We start from the raw sequence: 18,444 nt of genomic DNA, 5'->3' as shown, positions 1-18,444 counted from the left end.
CAAGATCATGAATGCAGAAGTCTAGAGGGAAATGCAAATTCTTGAACATTTGAAAAATGCATGCACAAAATGTTACTGATTAATGTTTTACAGATTATATCTAAGCCTTGCACAACTTTTAAACCACATTTGGTCCCACTCTCTCTCTCTCTCTCATTTTTTTAACAAACATTGACAGCTGAACTTATCTGTTGCATATGCCAGAATTTTGTTTTGTGAATGGCTGTCAGCCAAATCTATTTTTAGGGGTCAAGGTTAGTCATTCTCTCAAAATACCCTTGCCTGAAAACACAGGCTCAAATCTCTATCCTATGGCTATTATTGAGGGTGTTTTTCATATGAATTTAATAAAATGAAAAAAGAAACACAAATCAAGCGTCCAATATGTAAGTGAGAGACAGTGGTACAAAATGTGGCCATAATGAAAATCTACATGACAAAATTAAGGTGAAGAATCTTGAGAATCTCTTGTTTTGGCACAGAAAATGTACATCTGTAATGGGAATTGCTTCTGCAATCATAGCTAATTAATCTACCATTTGCCTGACCAGAATCAGAACAACTTTGTCAGAATTGCTTTTATGTCCTATAGTGATGAAGGGATTTAATCATTCTTTTCTAGCCTGCTTCCTCCGAAATAAAGACAGACTATTTGTCAATCATAATGGATCCTGAAGAAGTCCCCTTAGATGAACAATGTGAGCGACTTCCTTATGAGGCCAGCAAATGGGAGTTTGCCCGGGAAAGGCTTAAGCTGGGTAAATATATCTATATTATTCTGAATGAGTAGCATGAGAATTTAAAAATGCTGGTCATCTATGTACTTTTCTTCATTTGATTCATTGACTAAAACTCAGATAAGATTTTTTTTTATCAAGGGAAGTATTAATTGGGATAATTAATTAAGTATGTTTCTTCATTGTATATGCCTACCTATATAGAAGGGAAAGAAACATATAAGCAAATACATTGGAGCAGGCAGCTACATTAAATCTAAATAATCATAGTTCCAGTGGACCCTGCATTTTTCTGCTTCTTTTGAAGATATATGTAGTATTTGAATTAGGAGATATATATATATATATATATATATATAGTAAAATATATATATTTTACAAAATATATAAAATAAAAAATAAAAATAAAAGGGATGCAGTGGCTCAGTGGCTAAGGTGCTAAGCTTGTCGATAGAAAGGTCGGCAGTTCAGCAGTTTGAATCCCTAGTGGTTCAAATGCTGTGTGATGGGGTGAGCTCCCATTTCTTGCCCCAGCTTCTGCTAACCTAGCAGTTCGAAAGCACGTAAAAAATGCAAGTAGAAAAATAGGTACCACCTTTGGTGGGAAGGTAACAGCATTCCGTGCGCCTTTGGCATTTAGTCATGCTAGCCACATGACCACGGAGACTTCTTCGGACAGCCCTGGCTCTTTGGTTTTGAAATGGAGATGAGTACCGCCCCCTAGAGTCGGGAACAACTAGTAACATATGTGCGAGGGGAATCTTTACCTTTATTGTAAAAAAAACAAGATTTCTGTCTTGAATGTGCACATAGTAAAACTATATTTATCAGTTACAGCAAATATTAGAGTTTCTTAGAGAATGGTATGGAAGTTAAAATAGGTTCTTGTTTGGAATGCAGAAAACAGCACTCATAATATTCCAGCTTAAGATCTCAGTATTTCACAAAGATATCCTGCATCAATCACATGTGTAATTGTTACATTACTGTATTACATTTTGCATTTTTATCTAATTCGAAAATTGTGTGTGTTGGAAGTACTTGAGTGCCTACATTAATATTTTGCTTTGACCTGAAAAATTGGAATTCTACTTTCAAAACAAATTTCGATTTAGATGTGTCGAGGTTACAGACTAAGAGAATGTTCTAGTTGAATGAAATTTGGCCATAAAAACTGAACAAGGATATTTCATTTTCAAAAGCTGAGATTTTCTACAGGAATAATTTCCTCAGGGCTGTGCAGGGATTTGTTTAAAGGGTTCCAGTGTTCAAGATGGACAGCCATAGAAATTCTCTACATAGATATTTGCAGTGGTGAAATCCAAATTTTTTTACTACCAGTTCTGTGGGCATGGCTTGGTGGGCATGATGTGGCTTGGTGGGCATGGCAGGGGAAGGATACTGCAAAATCCCCATTACCTCCCCACTCCTGGGGCTAGCCAGAGGTGGTATTTGTCAGTTCTCCGAACTACTCAAAATTTCCATTACCGATTCTCCAGAACCGGTCAGAACCTGCTGGATTTCACCCCTGGATATTTGCTTTAAGATAGCATTTTTATGTGTGTGGCCACTATATGCCTTTCACAATGCATTGCTCTGAGGTGCTCTTCTAGAACTGTGTATAGACACAATGCAGTAGCTGAATAGGCAGATTAGAAAGCATACGTAGAATTGTGGCCTAAATCCACGGCAGGCCATTCTTTGCTGTTCAAAGTGCTGCTTCGTTTCACCTAATGATACATGCATTTTACTGTCAAAACTTTATTCATTAGAGGCACAATTTTTTCCCCTTTCATCCTCCATGCCAGTTTCTAGATCAGGGAATCCTGGAATGAAAAAAAGCTGCGCTGTGAAATCTTGATTCCTTTGACATTATGACCGTGACCCCATTTGCTGAAGGAAGTGCACTGATAGATTTCAAGTGCATTAACTCAAAAATATAAAGCACAAATGAAACAAATATGTGTCTTCCAGAATGAGCACAAGTATCACCAAAGCAAATTTTCTGGGAAGCCACAATGGTTCTTAAGTTTATCGTTTATTTGTGCTGGTCAAGATTGAGTTAATTCAGTTCCTTAAATTCAGGTTTGTAGTTAGGAGTTAAGATGCAGATCAGAACTAAGAACAGCGTAAGTGATGTGTGTTTGTACATGGGGAAGGGAAGAGGGAATGGCATAAACAAGGAAAGAATGTTGTGATCTTGAATGAAAAACAGATTTTGAAAAATTGGCTGAGTTCAACATGTAGCTAAATCATCTTTTGCCCAAATCTCAGCTACAGGGGAGTCAGTCCAACCTCATACTGACCTTGGCAGCACAGACAGCTATTATCTACCATACATGACATGTTCTTGTGGAGCTTCTCATTTTTTGGTCTCACACATATTTTCCTTCTTCAGCAGAAAAAAAAAGCTCATAATTCATAAATAGAAAGCAACAATATGAATCTTAGTGTTTTTCAGTAAATATTTGTGGAAATTGGAACTACACTGGTAGTCTTGAAAGTTGTCAAGGTTGGACACTCCTGGCCTACACAAAAACATGGGCTTCAAAAATTTCAGCAATGGGTTCTTTGCCCGGTTGCTGGGTGGGCGTGGCCATGGTGGGCATAGTCAGCCTCCTGCACCATGGCGGGTGGGGGGGTGTTTTCACCTTCCCCAGGCTCTGGAGGCTTTCCTCGAGCTTCTCGGAAGGCAAAAACTGCCTCCCCCAGGCTCCGGGGCCATCCGGAGGCTGGAAACGGGCCTATTTCCAGCCTTCCGGATCTTCCGGGACACCTGTTTTTCCCCCTCCCCTAGCCTCTGTGCGGGCCCTGAACTTACCTCGCATCCAAAATGGGCCATGTGGAGACTCCTGGGAAGGTCGGGGAGGGGCAAGAAGGGCAGGGTGGGGTGGGCGAGGCCAGCCAGGGATGGGATTTGGAGGTTCTCCGAACCAGCCATAATGTTAGCTATGGGTTCTCCTGAACCTGGCCGAACCCATAGCAGCCCACCCCTGGATACATCCAGGTCCAGAGATATTGTTTTGTTGCTCTATTCCTACTAGTTTCTATAAGGAAAATAAGAGGCCTCTCCAGAGAGAAGAGGCGCTAGTTGGTCTCACACATTACAATGAGCCAAAAATGTAGCTTATTTGATATTGGCTTGGTGTATTACATGAAACAACTGTGGTTTGGAAGCCATGGTTATAAGTTTTGTATGAAGCTAACCAGTTGTGGTTTATTCAATAAATTGGTTAAATAAACTGTGGCTTAGCATAATGTATTAAAAAAAAAAGACTGATGCTTTTCTATACCCAAACTAAATTCTATGAGGTCTCAGCAACTGTGATGTACATAACATTATGGCTATGGTGGCATATCCTGTCACCAAACAATCCATCTACTTATCAGAAGGCAAAATGATTAAGTTGCTCTCCATCAACTTCTTGAAGCTCTCCAGAATCTCAATCCTAAGTAATTTACCTTTGTCTTTTTTTTCTAGGCAGGGGCCAATGCCATACAAAGAACCGAGTTGCAGTTACTCATTATTGCTATTTTTTAGAACTGCTCATGGAAATTATGTCAGGCCTAGAGGCATTCTTGGAAATAAAAATAATCCTTAAAACAACCAGTTTGCTTCACACCGTGTCAATTTTTCCCATTTTTTCTGGCCAAGAATTATGAAAGGCACTAATTACCTCACCACTGATGAACAAAACAAATTTGTAGCAAATGCAAAAAAATGGGTATAAATCAGGGCTGAAATCCAGCAAGTTCTGACAGGTTCTGGAGAACCGGTAGCAGAAATTTTGAGTAGTTCAGAGAACCGACAAATACCACCTCTGGCTGGCCCCAGAGTGGGGAAGGAATGGGGATTTTGAAGTATCCTTCTCCTGGAGTGAGGTAGGAATGGAGATTTTGCAGTATCCTTCCCCTGCCACGCCCACCAAGCCACACCACACCCACCAAGCCACACCCACAGAACCGGTAGTAAAAAAATTTGAATTTCACCACTGGTATAAATCAAAATAGATGAAAGGGTGGGACGTTATACTGAATGAACTTGACACCAATCGCTCAGCAAGAGCTCGTAGGTCAAGCAAAGAACTAAAGGAATATTGATCTACAAACTCATCTGCATAAAAATAATTATAATTTAAAAAACCTGAAACTTTTTCTGTTGGGAAAGCCTAGGAACCTTTCCACATAACAAAGCCACCAAATAGTAAAATAATCCAGAAACAGATATTCTCTATAAAATAGCCTTGAGTATTTCAAACTGCCTCACAAAAGTATAGCAGTTAGATTTAAATCCAATATAGTAAAAACTACAAGACAAGATTGGCAGCCAAAAATAGCTGCAAACGTATATAACAGTTCATCACTAAAGGGTACAAAGCAAAGAAATTTTTTATCTGGTCATAAAAGATACTCTGTACATCAACATCAAAAAATGAACTATTTCTTGGGTTGCATATTTACATTGGGAAAGGTGTGTGTGCAAATTCTATAAAATATCTGCAATTTATCAGTATTAGATTAAGAAAAGTAACCAAGTATCAAATGGTACAGTAATTGTTCAGTCAAAATTAGATAAAACCTTGCTTCTGTCCATCCACTTGCTCCAAGGTCTAAGAGCTGCATTTATTTATCTTATTTATGTATTGTATTTATTAATCAAATTTTTAAGCTACCCAACTTCCAACAATTCTGGTGAAATGAAAATTTATGTTTTTGTTATGAAATGAAGTCAAGGTTTTCCCAATTTTGAAGCCTAAGGGCTCTCATACTTGATGTTTTTATAAGATAAATGGATCATTTTTATACCTAATAGAACATTGCACATTAAAACAATCTATTCTCTCTCTTTGTTGGTCTCTCCTATTCTACTAAAACAATCTTCATTGGAAAACTTTTGACTTTGTAAATTCTTGGTTGCAATCCTGTTTAAATCTATACTATGTAAAGTATGTTCAGGATGTAAACACCCAGATTCAGTCAGTATAGTCAGACATTTTGCTAAGAATGCTGAGGTTAGCCCATGGCGTAAATAAAAGCCCTGATAATAAGCCTATTAATAATATAATATAATGTAATGTAATGTAATGTAATATAATATAATATAATATAATATAATATAATATAATATAATATAATATAATAATATAATATAATATAATATAATATAATATAATATAATATAATATAATATAATATAATATAGTTAATTGCTTATTCCTATCTTACTTTTGGCTTAATATCATAAAAGACTCCAACTAGGGGTGAAATCCAGCAAGTTCTGACAGGTTCTGGAGAACCAGTAGCAGAAATTTTGAGCTGTTCGGAGAACCAGCAAATACCACCTCTGGCTGGCCCCAGAGTGAGGTGAGAATGGAGATTTTGCAATATCCTTCCTCCAGGAGTGGGGAAGGAATGGGGATTTTGCAGTACCCTTCCCCTGCCACGCCCATCAAGCCACACCACACCCACCAAGCCAATACCACAGAACCAGTAGTAAAAAAATTTGGATTTCACCACTGACCCAAACTAAAGACACAGCATAATTTTTCAGAAGTTAAATACAAAGAAAGGAGAATTTGCTGCAGAGGTCCCAGGGACTTGAGTCTCAAAACTGATTGTTACAAAATCTTGAATATACCCTGTTAATCAAAATAGCTAAAACTGGGCTACATACTCCAAGTATTTGGCCTGGCATAAGGCAGTTTCCTTACTGGAAATGAAGACTTCTCAATAATGTGCAACCCTTCCTAAATCTATTCACCAATGAAACTGCAAATAAGACATTATAAAATATCTAGGATAATCACAGAGAATCCCAATCATTTCTAAAAACCATATTGGTTCCTTCTGGTGAAGAAGATTTTAATTTAATATTTAAATTTATATAAATTTATATAAATCTTTGGGTAAGATTATCCCTTATCCAAAGCAATGTCACTGGTAGTGTACTTTGTCTTACAATGGCATTAGCTCCTCACTCATCCTCCTTAATAAAAAGCCATGGTCGCCTTCTGGCCCCATACAACTTAACAGTGCATTGTAGCTAGAAAAAACAACAACTTCGGAGTATATTCTGCCGTTGCTTCAAATGAGACGTAGCTCACTTTTCATTTAGTAATAAAATTGCTTTCTGTGTAATTAACTTCCTATGCCCTTGGGGAGAGTTTATGCATTTTATAAAACAAGAAGAGTTTCATCAAGGTCTTAAAGTTTTCAAGTATGTTCAACAAACCCTTAAGAGCCTACATTTGGCAGTAAAATGTAATGTGACTAAAACCAGAATACAACAAAAAAAACAAGAATGGGGGTAGGAGTAAGGGAGTTTTATTAGATTTTTCTGTGAAACTGAGATTCTTCAGATGGAAGACATGCCTAGAAAAATATGTCAATGTTATAATACAACAATACCCTAGTGGTATTTAAGGACCACAGAATGAGGTTTATGAGTTGTTTATTTCAGTGTGTAAATGAAATATTAGTGGATTTAAAAAAAAACAAATGCAAAATCCTCAATCTATGTATATGAACAAATGAACAGTAATATAGACTCCTAGTATCATAGTGTAGGACAGGCTATTTAGGAGTCCAGGCTCCTACTCAGTGCAAGAGTTAAATAGAAAGCATTATCAGCAGTGGTGGGATTCAAAAATTTTTATTATCGTTTCTGTGGGTGTGGCTTGGTGGGCGTGGCATGGCTCGGTGGGCGTGACTTGGTGGGTGTGGCAGGGGAAGGATACTGTAAAATCTCCATTCCCTCCCCACTCCAGGGGAAGGTTACTGCAAAATCCCCATTCCCTCCCGATCAGCTGGGACTCGGGAGGCAGAGAATAGATGGGGGCGGGGCCAGTCAGAGATGGTATTTACCGGTTCTCTGAACTACTCAAAATTTCCGCTACTGGTTCTCCAGAACTGGTCAGAACCTGCTGAATACCACCTCTGATTATCAGCTAGGACTTTCCAACGTGTCCATACTTAACAAAGAAGGGCTATTGAATTTCATTGATCCCACAGCAATTTTTTTGTTTACTGTCTCTTCTGTCTTATCTTTTCAAAGTTATTTCAAGTAAGAGCTGAAAAGTTCACAGGTAGGTCCTAGGCCAATTCTACAGAAAAGGTGTGCCATAGGATGAGTGCCATTGCTGACAAAGACTTATATTAAACCTATACAAGGAAGACCAAAGAAAGGGTCTTAGCAGAAGATCTCAAAATTAGTTGGGGAAAGTTGTTATCTCAAGCATTTGGTCTTAAACAAGCAGAGTTGTAAAACATGTTGACCAGGTTCCAGAAGAAAATAAGAAAAATCAATGAATTTATTTTAAAAACTTTTAAAATATGAATACGAACTTGGCTGTACTATCCAAATGATGACAACAGTGAGTTGGCCCAAGAGATTGGCTGAGATAATCTTTTTTTTTTTTTGTAGTGCAATTTTCTTGGGATTTCTAGACAATTTGTCATTCGTTAAAAATCTTTCTTAATATAGCCCAGAAACATTTCAGAAGTTCATGTTGTTACCAAAAACACAATAGCAGAGGCTAGAATAGACAGGATCAAAAAAAAGTCACAAGTGGCAATTTCCCCCTTACTGACCATATTGAGCTCATGCTCTCTATTCCTATTTTTCTCACAACTTAAAATCCTACACTTAAAATAATTTCACATAGGTCAATATAATACCGGTTCATTTTATCACACTTTCTGTATATTCATGCATTTTTGGTAGAATACTGCCACGTTCCTACCAAGAGAACTTTAAAGCATATTGGAGAGTGCAATATTGTAATTTCACCCAAAGCTGTCTCATTTTTAAAATGTTTAATGTTACAAACAACTGTGATTTCTTTTTGATGCAGGAAAGACACTTGGGAGAGGTGCTTTTGGAAAAGTAGTGCAAGCAGTTGCATTCGGAATTAAAAAATCCCCCACGTACAAAGTAGTTGCTGTGAAAATGCTGAAAGGTATGATGAGCTTGGGTCGAGAAAATCCTCTATTTATGGGGCATAAAATTTGATTCTTAGCTGATGGTAATCAAAATGAATGCATCCTCATTTTCAAATGTTAAAAATTTATTAATTGTTGCAATTTTATTACTTAATATATTGCATTTTTGCAACAATATAGTGATAGACAACAGCTTTTGAAAATGGCTGAGCTATCATCACTGTGGCTTCTTCTCCGTCCCTCTCTTTCTCTCTCTCCCTCATTGATGCAAAACATTAATCATTAAATTATAAAAGCTGAAATGATGAACTGCTGGCCTCCTGGTGGAAGGTTTATAGACAAACTCAACCCTTAGCCAGTTCCATGGGTGTCCTGGAATGTCCTCCACATCTCCAGATCCAGATTTGACATCAACAAATTCCATATACGTAAATAGAATGAATTGAAGAGGAAGAAAGGCAGGTCTCCAATATAAAAAAGGATCCAACAACTAAGGAATAATTTGCTCCAACTTGGAGAGAACAGCCTGTTGCACAGCAGTCCCAAGTTTAAGTTTCTGGAACAGGTGACATAATTGCAGTCTGAATTTCCAACTATTAAAAGGACCCCAGCAATGAAGTGATCTGACGTTCAGCAAGAAGCATTGGCTAGGAATAAAACCATCTGGTAATCTAGACCAGAGAAACCTAGTCATGTTGCTGGCACTCAATCCTTCCCTCTAATACCGTAATTTATCTTATCCTTGCAGAAGGAGCAACAGCAAGTGAATATAAAGCTCTGATGACCGAATTGAAGATTTTGACACACATAGGCCATCATCTTAATGTGGTGAACCTGCTGGGAGCGTGTACAAAGGGCAGAGGTAAAAAAAACAAAAAAAAAAGAAACAAATCAATTCTGAAGCTCTTATTTGTTAGTTTTATTTTTGCGGAGCTAAAAGTAACTTGTTTTGCTTTTATGTTATGATAGAGTGTAGGGCAATTAATGCTAAATTCACATCAATTTTGTTTTTATTGTTTTGCCTTTAAGAGAGCTTTTACCTTAAGTCAGTGCTGCTACTATTAATAGAAATGCATTTTCTATATTCACCTTGCCATTCATGTTGTTCACAGGACCATTGATGGTGATAGTGGAATATTGCAAATATGGAAATTTGTCAGGTTATTTGAAGAGCAAAAGGGATTTATTTTCTACCCACAAGGTAATGCCTCAATTACCTAATTATAGTTTTTCAGCTCATCACAAATGTACATTTTATCTCACTGCATCACTATATCAAAACAAAGTGATCTCAAAAGAATTCAGAAATAAAACACTGGTGGCTTGAGAGATTTTCCCCTATAGCAGGACTGTCAAACTCGTGGCCCGCTAGCTGGATGCGCCCACACACAGTTTAGCGAAGAGGGAAAAAGTCACGATATGTCATGTGATGACACTGTGACGACGCAAGTTTGACATCCCTGCCCTATAGCTTTACCTTGATTTTTGATTCATCAAGTTACAGGATAATGGTTGTTGTAAAATTGGGTGAAATATGATGTACAGGAGAAAAGAAAACAGACGGGCAATTTTGTATTTTTTCTACTTGAGGTTTATACTATTAAAATTACAACGAAAGATAATATGGTGGATGTTAAAGCGTATCGGTTTAGATATCATTGCATACTTGTTAATATTTATATGAAAATAAAAATTTTGTGCAAAAGATAGGGGTAAATAATATGGAATAAGAAAAATGGAACGTAACAATTATGAATATGTTTATCTGTATTGAAATGTATGATACTCAAACACCACACCATCCACGTAATGATACGTATAATTTTTTTAAAAAAAATAAAAACTTGATGGAAGAAAAAAAAAGTTACAGGATAACGGTACCACATCAAAATGACCATGTAACTCTCTTCCTGCGGATATGGCTCAAATAAATAGGGATCTCTGAAAAAGTTTTAGATTAGAGGTCAGAGTGATGTGTGGGCATGTAGGCATTCCTGAAAGTGGGAATCTGATTAGTGACACACATTTTATCACTATATCTTAAAGACAATTTATTTGCCGGAAATGCATTATAGAGGGAGACAAAGCCTAGCACCTAACTGCATCCTACTAGGAGATGAGTCAAAGAATATGTGTTCTGTTCATGAGAAGAAAAGCAGTAGGAAATTACCTCAGATTAGCAATCTCAGACAAAGAGCAATCAGAAGAATGAACAGAGAAGGGACATCAAATAAATCATTACATCCACACTGCTCCCTTGCAATTAGGAGATCAGAAAGTACTGAAGAATTAATACCATTGGATTCATATCTCCAACAGGTATTTTTAAGGTGGTAAGGCAGGGATAGTCAACTGAGAATTCCTTAGCCAAATCTTTTCTACAAAAATCATAATCCTATTTGTAACAGCCACATTAAGTGAATACAGTTCCATTCCTAATTTTATGTGAAATCTATTTGTGTGTGCATGCTTTTGAATAACGTGAGGAAGAAACATAAATTTTATGAATCGTAATTGCAATACTATTTGGATTGTATATATCGATATAGATAGATATGGATAGATATAATTATCTATCATTAAAATCTTAGTACTTCTTACATGTTATAAGATAACCTCTCTATCTTCCCTAGCTATTTGCTTTGCTAAATTGCAGACAGGAAACTGTAATCTAACTGAAGTTTTGAAGAAACCACTACTATGCTCCAAATCTTAGCATTATATACAGGTTAACATGAAGGACAATTCTACATATATTTTTTTCAAAATTGGAAATGAAAGGCAGGGAACTGTGTATGCTTCTTAAAGCTAATCATGAAGTATAGTCCTGAAAAATAATTTCTCCCTTCTAAGCATTCAATTTTTTTTATTATTTTCATATCATATTTATAGAGTCGCACACCTTACAAAAACATAACTCTGGGTGGTGTACAACACTGAATTAAAAAGAAAAACCTTTAAGTATATAAAGTCATCTTAAAAACTATAAAAAAAAACACACACAAGCAGAGAGGATGACTTTAGCCATTTGTAAGGGAGCCACTGCAGGATCCCCGTGGACCCCTGGATTTCTCAAAATTGATGGCATAGTCAAGTCCTGAGAGATTTGTGGAACATTGAAAGATATGAAACTAGCCTCATTTCCGATGGTAAAAGATTCCACAAAATTTTAGCAACCAGTTCTCTTCCCGGTTGCTGGGTAGACGTGGCCATGGTGGGCATGGCCTACTCGGCCTCCTGTACCATGGTGGGGGGCGGGCGTTTTCACCCTCCCCAGGATCCAGAGGCTTTCCTCAAACCTCTGAGAGGGCAAAAATGGTCTCCCCTGGACTCCGGAGACCCTCCGGAGGTCAGAAATGGGCCCATTTCTGGACTTCTGGTAGGCCAGGTTTTCGGCCTCTCCAGGCTCTGGAGGCTTTTCTTGAGCCTCCAAGAGGCAAAAATGGCCTCCTCCAGACTGCAGGAGACCCTCCGGAAGCCAGAAACGCACCCGTTTCCAGACTTCTGGAACTTCCGGGAGACCCATTTTTTGCCCTCTCAGAGCCTCCACATGGACCCTGTACTTACCTGGCATCCAAAATGGGCTGCGTGGAGACTCCTGGGAGGGACAGGGCAGGGTGGGCGAGGCCAACCAGTCCTTGCAACTACCGGTTCAGTGAACCAGATGTAAAATGCCATAGCCATAGCCTCTCTCCTGGGACCTGCCAAGTTTAATCCTTAGTAAGATAGGACCCACAATATGATTTCTGTGCCAGATCTGGTGGGAAAACTGTATCTGAGGAGAGGTAGTCCTTCAGATAACCTGACCCTATACCATGAAAGACTTTAAAGTTTTAAAAAGAATACCTTGAATTGGACCTGGAAGCACACCGGTAACCAATGCTGCTCATGGAGCAGTGTGCTGTTTTAGGACCACACATAACTACCCACACCACTGCATTTTGCACCAAGTGAAGCTTCTGGATACCCTTCAAGGGCAGCTCCATGTAGAACACATTAGAGAAATCCAAATGGGAGGCGACTAGGATCTGATTAACATTAAGCAGAGCCTCCCAATCCAGGTATGGGAGCAAATGGCTCACAACAGAAAGTTGCACAAAGGCCCTCCTAGCACAATGGCCACCTGATCTTTGAGAGGGGTTCTGAGTCCAGGAGGATCATCAGATGGAGCACTGGGTCTGTCTAGGGCAGTACAACCCCTCTAGAACCAAAGATGGCATAATCCCAGAACTGGAAGGTCCTAAAGCTCAAAGTCACTCAGACTTGTTAGAATTCAGCTTATGCCTGTTGTCCCTCATCCAGACCCTCGCAGCCTTCAAGCCCTGAGATGAGATGTCCACAGCATCACTTAGTTCAGCAGGGGCAGAGATTTATAATTGGATATCATTAGCACACTGATGACACCTTACATCATGGCAATGGTTGCCCCTACCCAGCAGCCTCATATACAGAAGATGTTAAGTAGGAGAGGAGAGAGTACCAAACTCTGTAGTACCCCACATAGTAGGGGCCAAGGGCAGAAAGTCTCTTCTCAACTATCTCCAGCTGGCATCAACCCTGGAATATGGTATTGCCAAACTTTGCAAAAAAAAAATTTCAATCAAACGGATGTATGCCCTAAAAGTTGTTGATTGTTTATACATTTATAGATTTAGTATTTTCCCTCTTAAAAATTTATAGCATATATACAAACTTTGTAGTTGATTAGTCATTGTGTAAGAAGAATTTTATGAGTTCCATGCTTCTTTAAAATGTCAATATTTTTTAAATCTCTGTAGGACATTATGCTTATCCTCTCTGCTTTCATTCCAGACCATCTTAAATTGATCAAGCTAGAGTTAAAAATATTGACTGGGTAGATAGTTAGCTGCACTAAAGCAATGAAATATGTTTTCCCCTGACAAATTAACTAGTAAACTGAAGATGGAGAGAATGCTTTCTCTAACAAAAGTGGTTTTACTCACTTGCATGAATCATTTCCAAGGGACTTAATTCTCATCACTGAAGAACATTAAGTTATGGAAGGAATTCACTGGCACATTTCAAACTTTTTTGAATGGAAAGACACAAATAACCTACGGCTCGGCCTAAGTCATGTTAAGTACTTCAAAATCACATTGGGTTGGATCCAAAGTTAGTCATACTTAGAATTGACTGCAATTAATGAGATTTAAAACTCTCTAGTTTAAATGGTTCCTTGTTAAATATGAATATCGCTGGCTTTATTCCTTTAATTGGAGTAGAAAAAAATTAAAGTCCATGTTTAATTATCAAATTGAAATAGGTGGAACTCAAAAGTGTTTTATAATGAGCGGGTCATGGAAAATTGCAATTCCACATTGCTTTGCCAATAATTTCTCCTTGTTTAAATAAAGAAGTGTGGATCCATTCAAAGAGACCCTTTGACGGAGAAGAAGGATGTTGAGCCCGTCAGCGGTCAAAAAAAAAGACTGGAGAATATCCCAAGTCGAGAAAGCTTAGCTAGCTCTGGATTTCAGGAAGATAAAAGTTTAAGTGATGTGGAGGAGGAAGAGGAGGGTAGGTATTAATTCCTTCCTTTTTCTATACAGCCTGTGTAGTTTTACAGTCATGCTCTGCATCTTTGACATTTTCTTGTTCCATTTATCACCCTCGTAAACATCCGTGGGAGACACTCAGCTCCAAGAAAAGATGGTTTAAAATAAGCTTATTTACAGAATTCCTCAGTTAGACAGGAAGACGTGTTACTGTCTCTTCCTTATCCAAGGGGAAGTCTTTGGTGTATCATAAGGATTCCCCCCTCCCTCTCTCATTAGTGAACTAAATTTGAAATGCTCTACGGACAATAAATGAATTACTTCAGGATGAGGTCATATTAACCACCTCCATGCCGCTTTGATTTCAGATGTCAGTGATTTCTACAAGTGGCCCCTCACCATGGAAGATCTGATTTCTTACAGCTTTCAGGTAGCCAGAGGCATGGAATTCTTGTCATCTCAAAAGGTTAGTTTTCCTTCTTTGCATTTGCCTCCAGAATAACAACAACAACAAAAAGAATTGTTAACTAATATGCATATAGTTCCCAGCTAGTGGGTTGTAAGGCTAAGTATTTTTTAGCGATTTATTGAATCTCTAAACTACCCTACTCCACCAATTCCAGGTGGTATACAAAATGAAGCATAGTATAAAGCACAATTTGTTGTTGTTAGTTGCGAAGTCGTGCCTGACCCATCTGGACCCCATGGACAACTTTCCTCTAGGCCTTCCTGTCCTCTACCATCCCCCGGAGACCATTTAAGCTCACGCTGACTGCTTCAGTGACTCCATTCAGCCACCTCGTTCTCTGCCGTCCCCTTCTTCTTTTGCCCTCAATCGTTCATAAAGCACAATACAATTAATTAAAGAAACCCCTATAAATAATAAAATATAATCCTGGTGCGGTTCGTCCTTGGGCTGCATAACCAGTGCAGACTGAAACAGATACATTTTGTCACTTATGCTCTCAGTTGTGAAGAAGACAATATGAAAAATGCCTTCAACTTATTTTGCTAAGTGCTTGCTTGAGCTTAGCTGAGGATGCATGGGCATTAATAGCATTGAATGACACCCACACTAACGGTAAATGAAATTAACAGTCTTCTGGAAAAGCCAGATTTTAACTATTCTATGGGAAGCTATAAAAGTGGGAGACTATTCTTGCTTCGGATAAGCTGTTCCAAAGGAGGAGAAAAGCCAAGGATATGGCCTTGCACAGTAGTCTTCAGGCTCTAGAAGAGACTGGCTTGCATAGAAAGAAGAAGACATGTCTGTATTACAATGGGCTTTGGTTGCCCTTCTTTCATATTGACTCCAATGTCCCTAAGGATTAGTCATTAGCGATGGCAGAAAATGTTGTACTTGACATGGGTACAACTAATGCTAATAATCTACTTTATACCTTCTCTATACTGTATTACTGTAGCAAAAATGTTACTTGAAAGCTTTAACTGACCAAAGTCATGATAAGCAGCAAAGGACAATATGTTTAGGTCCATCTGGTTATTATTTATTATTTATTATTCTTTTTGTACTCTCTATTTAACACTGCTTTCTCCAGAAGGGAATAGTGTGATGGGTATGTACAATTGTACATATGTATGCATGCATGTAACGTTCCTTACATTTTAGCAATTTTCCATCAGATGTATAAGACTCACATTGCTTTTTTTTTTTTTTGAAAAGTAGAAATTCTGTGCTCTTAATTGTCATGTAACAGATAGTACTGTATGTATATATGTAAGTATGGATGTATGTATGTCAACAAGCATATATTTTTCTAGACAAAATGGAAGCTTTTAAATTGTTTCTTAGCTCACTAACATTAAATAGGTAAAGGTAAAGGTTCCCTTAACCCTAACCTAACCCTCGCACATACATGCTAGTCGTTCCCAACTCTAGGGGGCAGTGCTCATCTCCGTTTCTAAGCTGAAGAGCCAGCACTGTCTGATGACAATTCCGTGGTCATGTGGCCAGCATAACTAAATGCCGAAGGCGCATGGAAAAGCTGTTACCTTCCCACCAAAGGTGGTCCCTATTTTTCTGCTTGCATTTTTTACGTGCTTTCAAACTGCTAGGTTGGCAGAAGCTGGGACAAGTAACGGGAGCTCACCCCATTACGCAGCACTAGGGATTCGAACCACCGAACTGCCGACCTTTCTGATCGACAAGCTCAACATCTTAGCCACTGAGCCACTGCATCCCCTATTATTAAATAATAATAACCTTAAATAGTAATAGCAAAAACATGTATGAGACTACACAATTTTGTTGATAGCTCAATTCAGGGATTTAGAAAACAGTTGTTTTCCTTCACACCTTTTTCACACCCACAAACACACACCTTTATTCAAAAACCCATATGTGCTTCCCACCCTGACTATCACTGGAAGAAAGAGAGATAGGAGAAAATGAGTTTTTTTTTTCAGTTGGCAGAATAGGATGAAAATTTCCAGAATCCCTTGTGAGAAGATATAATGTACCAAGTTTGTCAGAGATGGTGCTAACTGACTTTAATACATTTACAATTTGAAGGGGAAATTGTGCACCACTCTTAACTTCTCCAAAGCAGCTGAAAACTAAGGAGGAATTTCCTGACAATTAGAACAATTAATCAATGGAACGATTTGCCTCCAGAAATTGTGGGTGGTCCAACAATGGAAGTTTTTAAGAAGAGATTGGACAACCATTTGTCTGAAATGATGTTCCTGCTTGAGAAGGGGGTTGGACTAGAAGACCTCCAAGGTCCCTTACAACTTTGTTATTCTATTATTCTTTTAATCCCTTTATTCCAGGCAGAATTTATAAACAAAAATTATGCCTCTGTAAGAATTTATGTTGTATGTGTTATGATATGCCATCCTGCCTTTGTTTCATTCATTTTAATGTTTTTCAGTTAACTGTGTATTGTTATCCAATTTAAGCAGAAAGATGTGCTAAAAATATACTTTTTAAAAGTATAAATAGAAATTACTTTGAGCAGTCAGTTTTTCCCAGCAAGCGTCATTAAGATATCCCAACTGATGACTCACATCACTGTTAACCAGAACTATTTAGTTCAATACCATGTTTAGAACGAATTAGACAAGAAAGGTTAATAAGTCTGGACTCTACAGAGCAACTCTATCCGTGGGAAAAGAAATCACTATTAAGTCAGCTTAAGTCTGCCATGTTTGGAAATATCCCTGAACAATCAAGAATCATACAGCGTCTTAAAAGATAAAAGACAAGCACTCTATTGTGTTAGAGGAAATGGAACTTTAATAAATTATTTTATGCAACTTTTTTCTTGTAGTGCATCCATCGTGATTTAGCAGCCAGAAACATCCTTTTATCTGACAACAACGTTGTGAAGATCTGTGATTTTGGCCTTGCAAGAGATACTTATAAAAATCCTGATTATGTGAGAAAAGGCGATGTAAGTCCATCATGCTACTGTACTTGGTACTTTTGTTTATCATTCTGAACAGCTCATGAAAAAGCTCTTTCAGTATTTACATTCTCTGTAGTCAAAAGGCCCCTAAAAGCATTGATGCTCTTTCCTTTAGCGCCAAAATGAGCAATCCAGATGAGTTGTATACATTGTGCTTGTTTGCATCCTCCACAACAATGCTCGGAAATGTCCATCAGTCCTTTTATTTTTTAAAATAGTTTATATGTTGGTATTTTATTTCTGGACTAACCTTGCCAGACCAGTCAGTGGTGGGCCAGATTAGGGCTCTGATGACTTTACAACAAACTCAGAGACCTACACTTTGGAAGGTATAAATAACATATAATTGTTTAGGAAGCGTGGTATCCAGATACAATTTAGAAAGTGGTGTAAAGGGCAAACTTCTTGACTTACATCTTGCTAAGATAGCAGAAAGCAAAGGTCTGCTGCCTAGATCCAGAATTATGTTTTCTGTATGTAAAATATAGCAAAGAGACTATACGTAGTACTTAGCTTTTGCGTAAGATTAAAAACAACCCTCAGAGTCCAAAAAAGGGAGCAGGAAATTGCTGGAGGCAGGACGTTGCTGATTAAATTTGGCATCTGCCACAATGAGCCGCAGTGGCGCAGTGGTTAGAGTGTCGTACTGCAGGCTACTTCTGCTGACTGTTGGCTGACTGCAGTTTGGCAGTTCAAATCTCACCAGGCGCAAGGTTGACACAGCCTTCCATCCTTCCAAGGTGGGTAAAATGAGGACCCAAATTGTTGATAGCAATAGGCTGACTCTGTAAACTGCTTAGAGAGGGCTGTAAAGCCAGG

General features: G+C 38.2%; 1 protein-coding gene across 1 annotated transcript in view; it reads left to right on the top strand.

The window, feature by feature from the left end:
- FLT1 (fms related receptor tyrosine kinase 1) overlaps positions 1–18,444 on the top strand; it is a 123,981-nt gene that overhangs the window by 93,005 nt on the left and 12,532 nt on the right. Inside the window, exons 17-23 of the mRNA XM_034410806.3 lie at positions 623–758; positions 8,591–8,695; positions 9,427–9,540; positions 9,791–9,879; positions 14,057–14,216; positions 14,563–14,660; positions 17,488–17,610. Coding sequence (XP_034266697.2) covers positions 623–758; positions 8,591–8,695; positions 9,427–9,540; positions 9,791–9,879; positions 14,057–14,216; positions 14,563–14,660; positions 17,488–17,610 — 825 coding nt within the window. The remainder of the gene's footprint in view (positions 1–622; positions 759–8,590; positions 8,696–9,426; positions 9,541–9,790; positions 9,880–14,056; positions 14,217–14,562; positions 14,661–17,487; positions 17,611–18,444) is intronic.

This window comes from Pantherophis guttatus, chromosome 5, assembly GCF_059756535.1.
Source record: "Pantherophis guttatus breed Tessera chromosome 5, ASM5975653v1, whole genome shotgun sequence".
Classification (NCBI taxonomy): domain Eukaryota; kingdom Metazoa; phylum Chordata; class Lepidosauria; order Squamata; family Colubridae; genus Pantherophis; species Pantherophis guttatus.
This window is presented reverse-complemented; position numbering and strand designations above follow the sequence as displayed.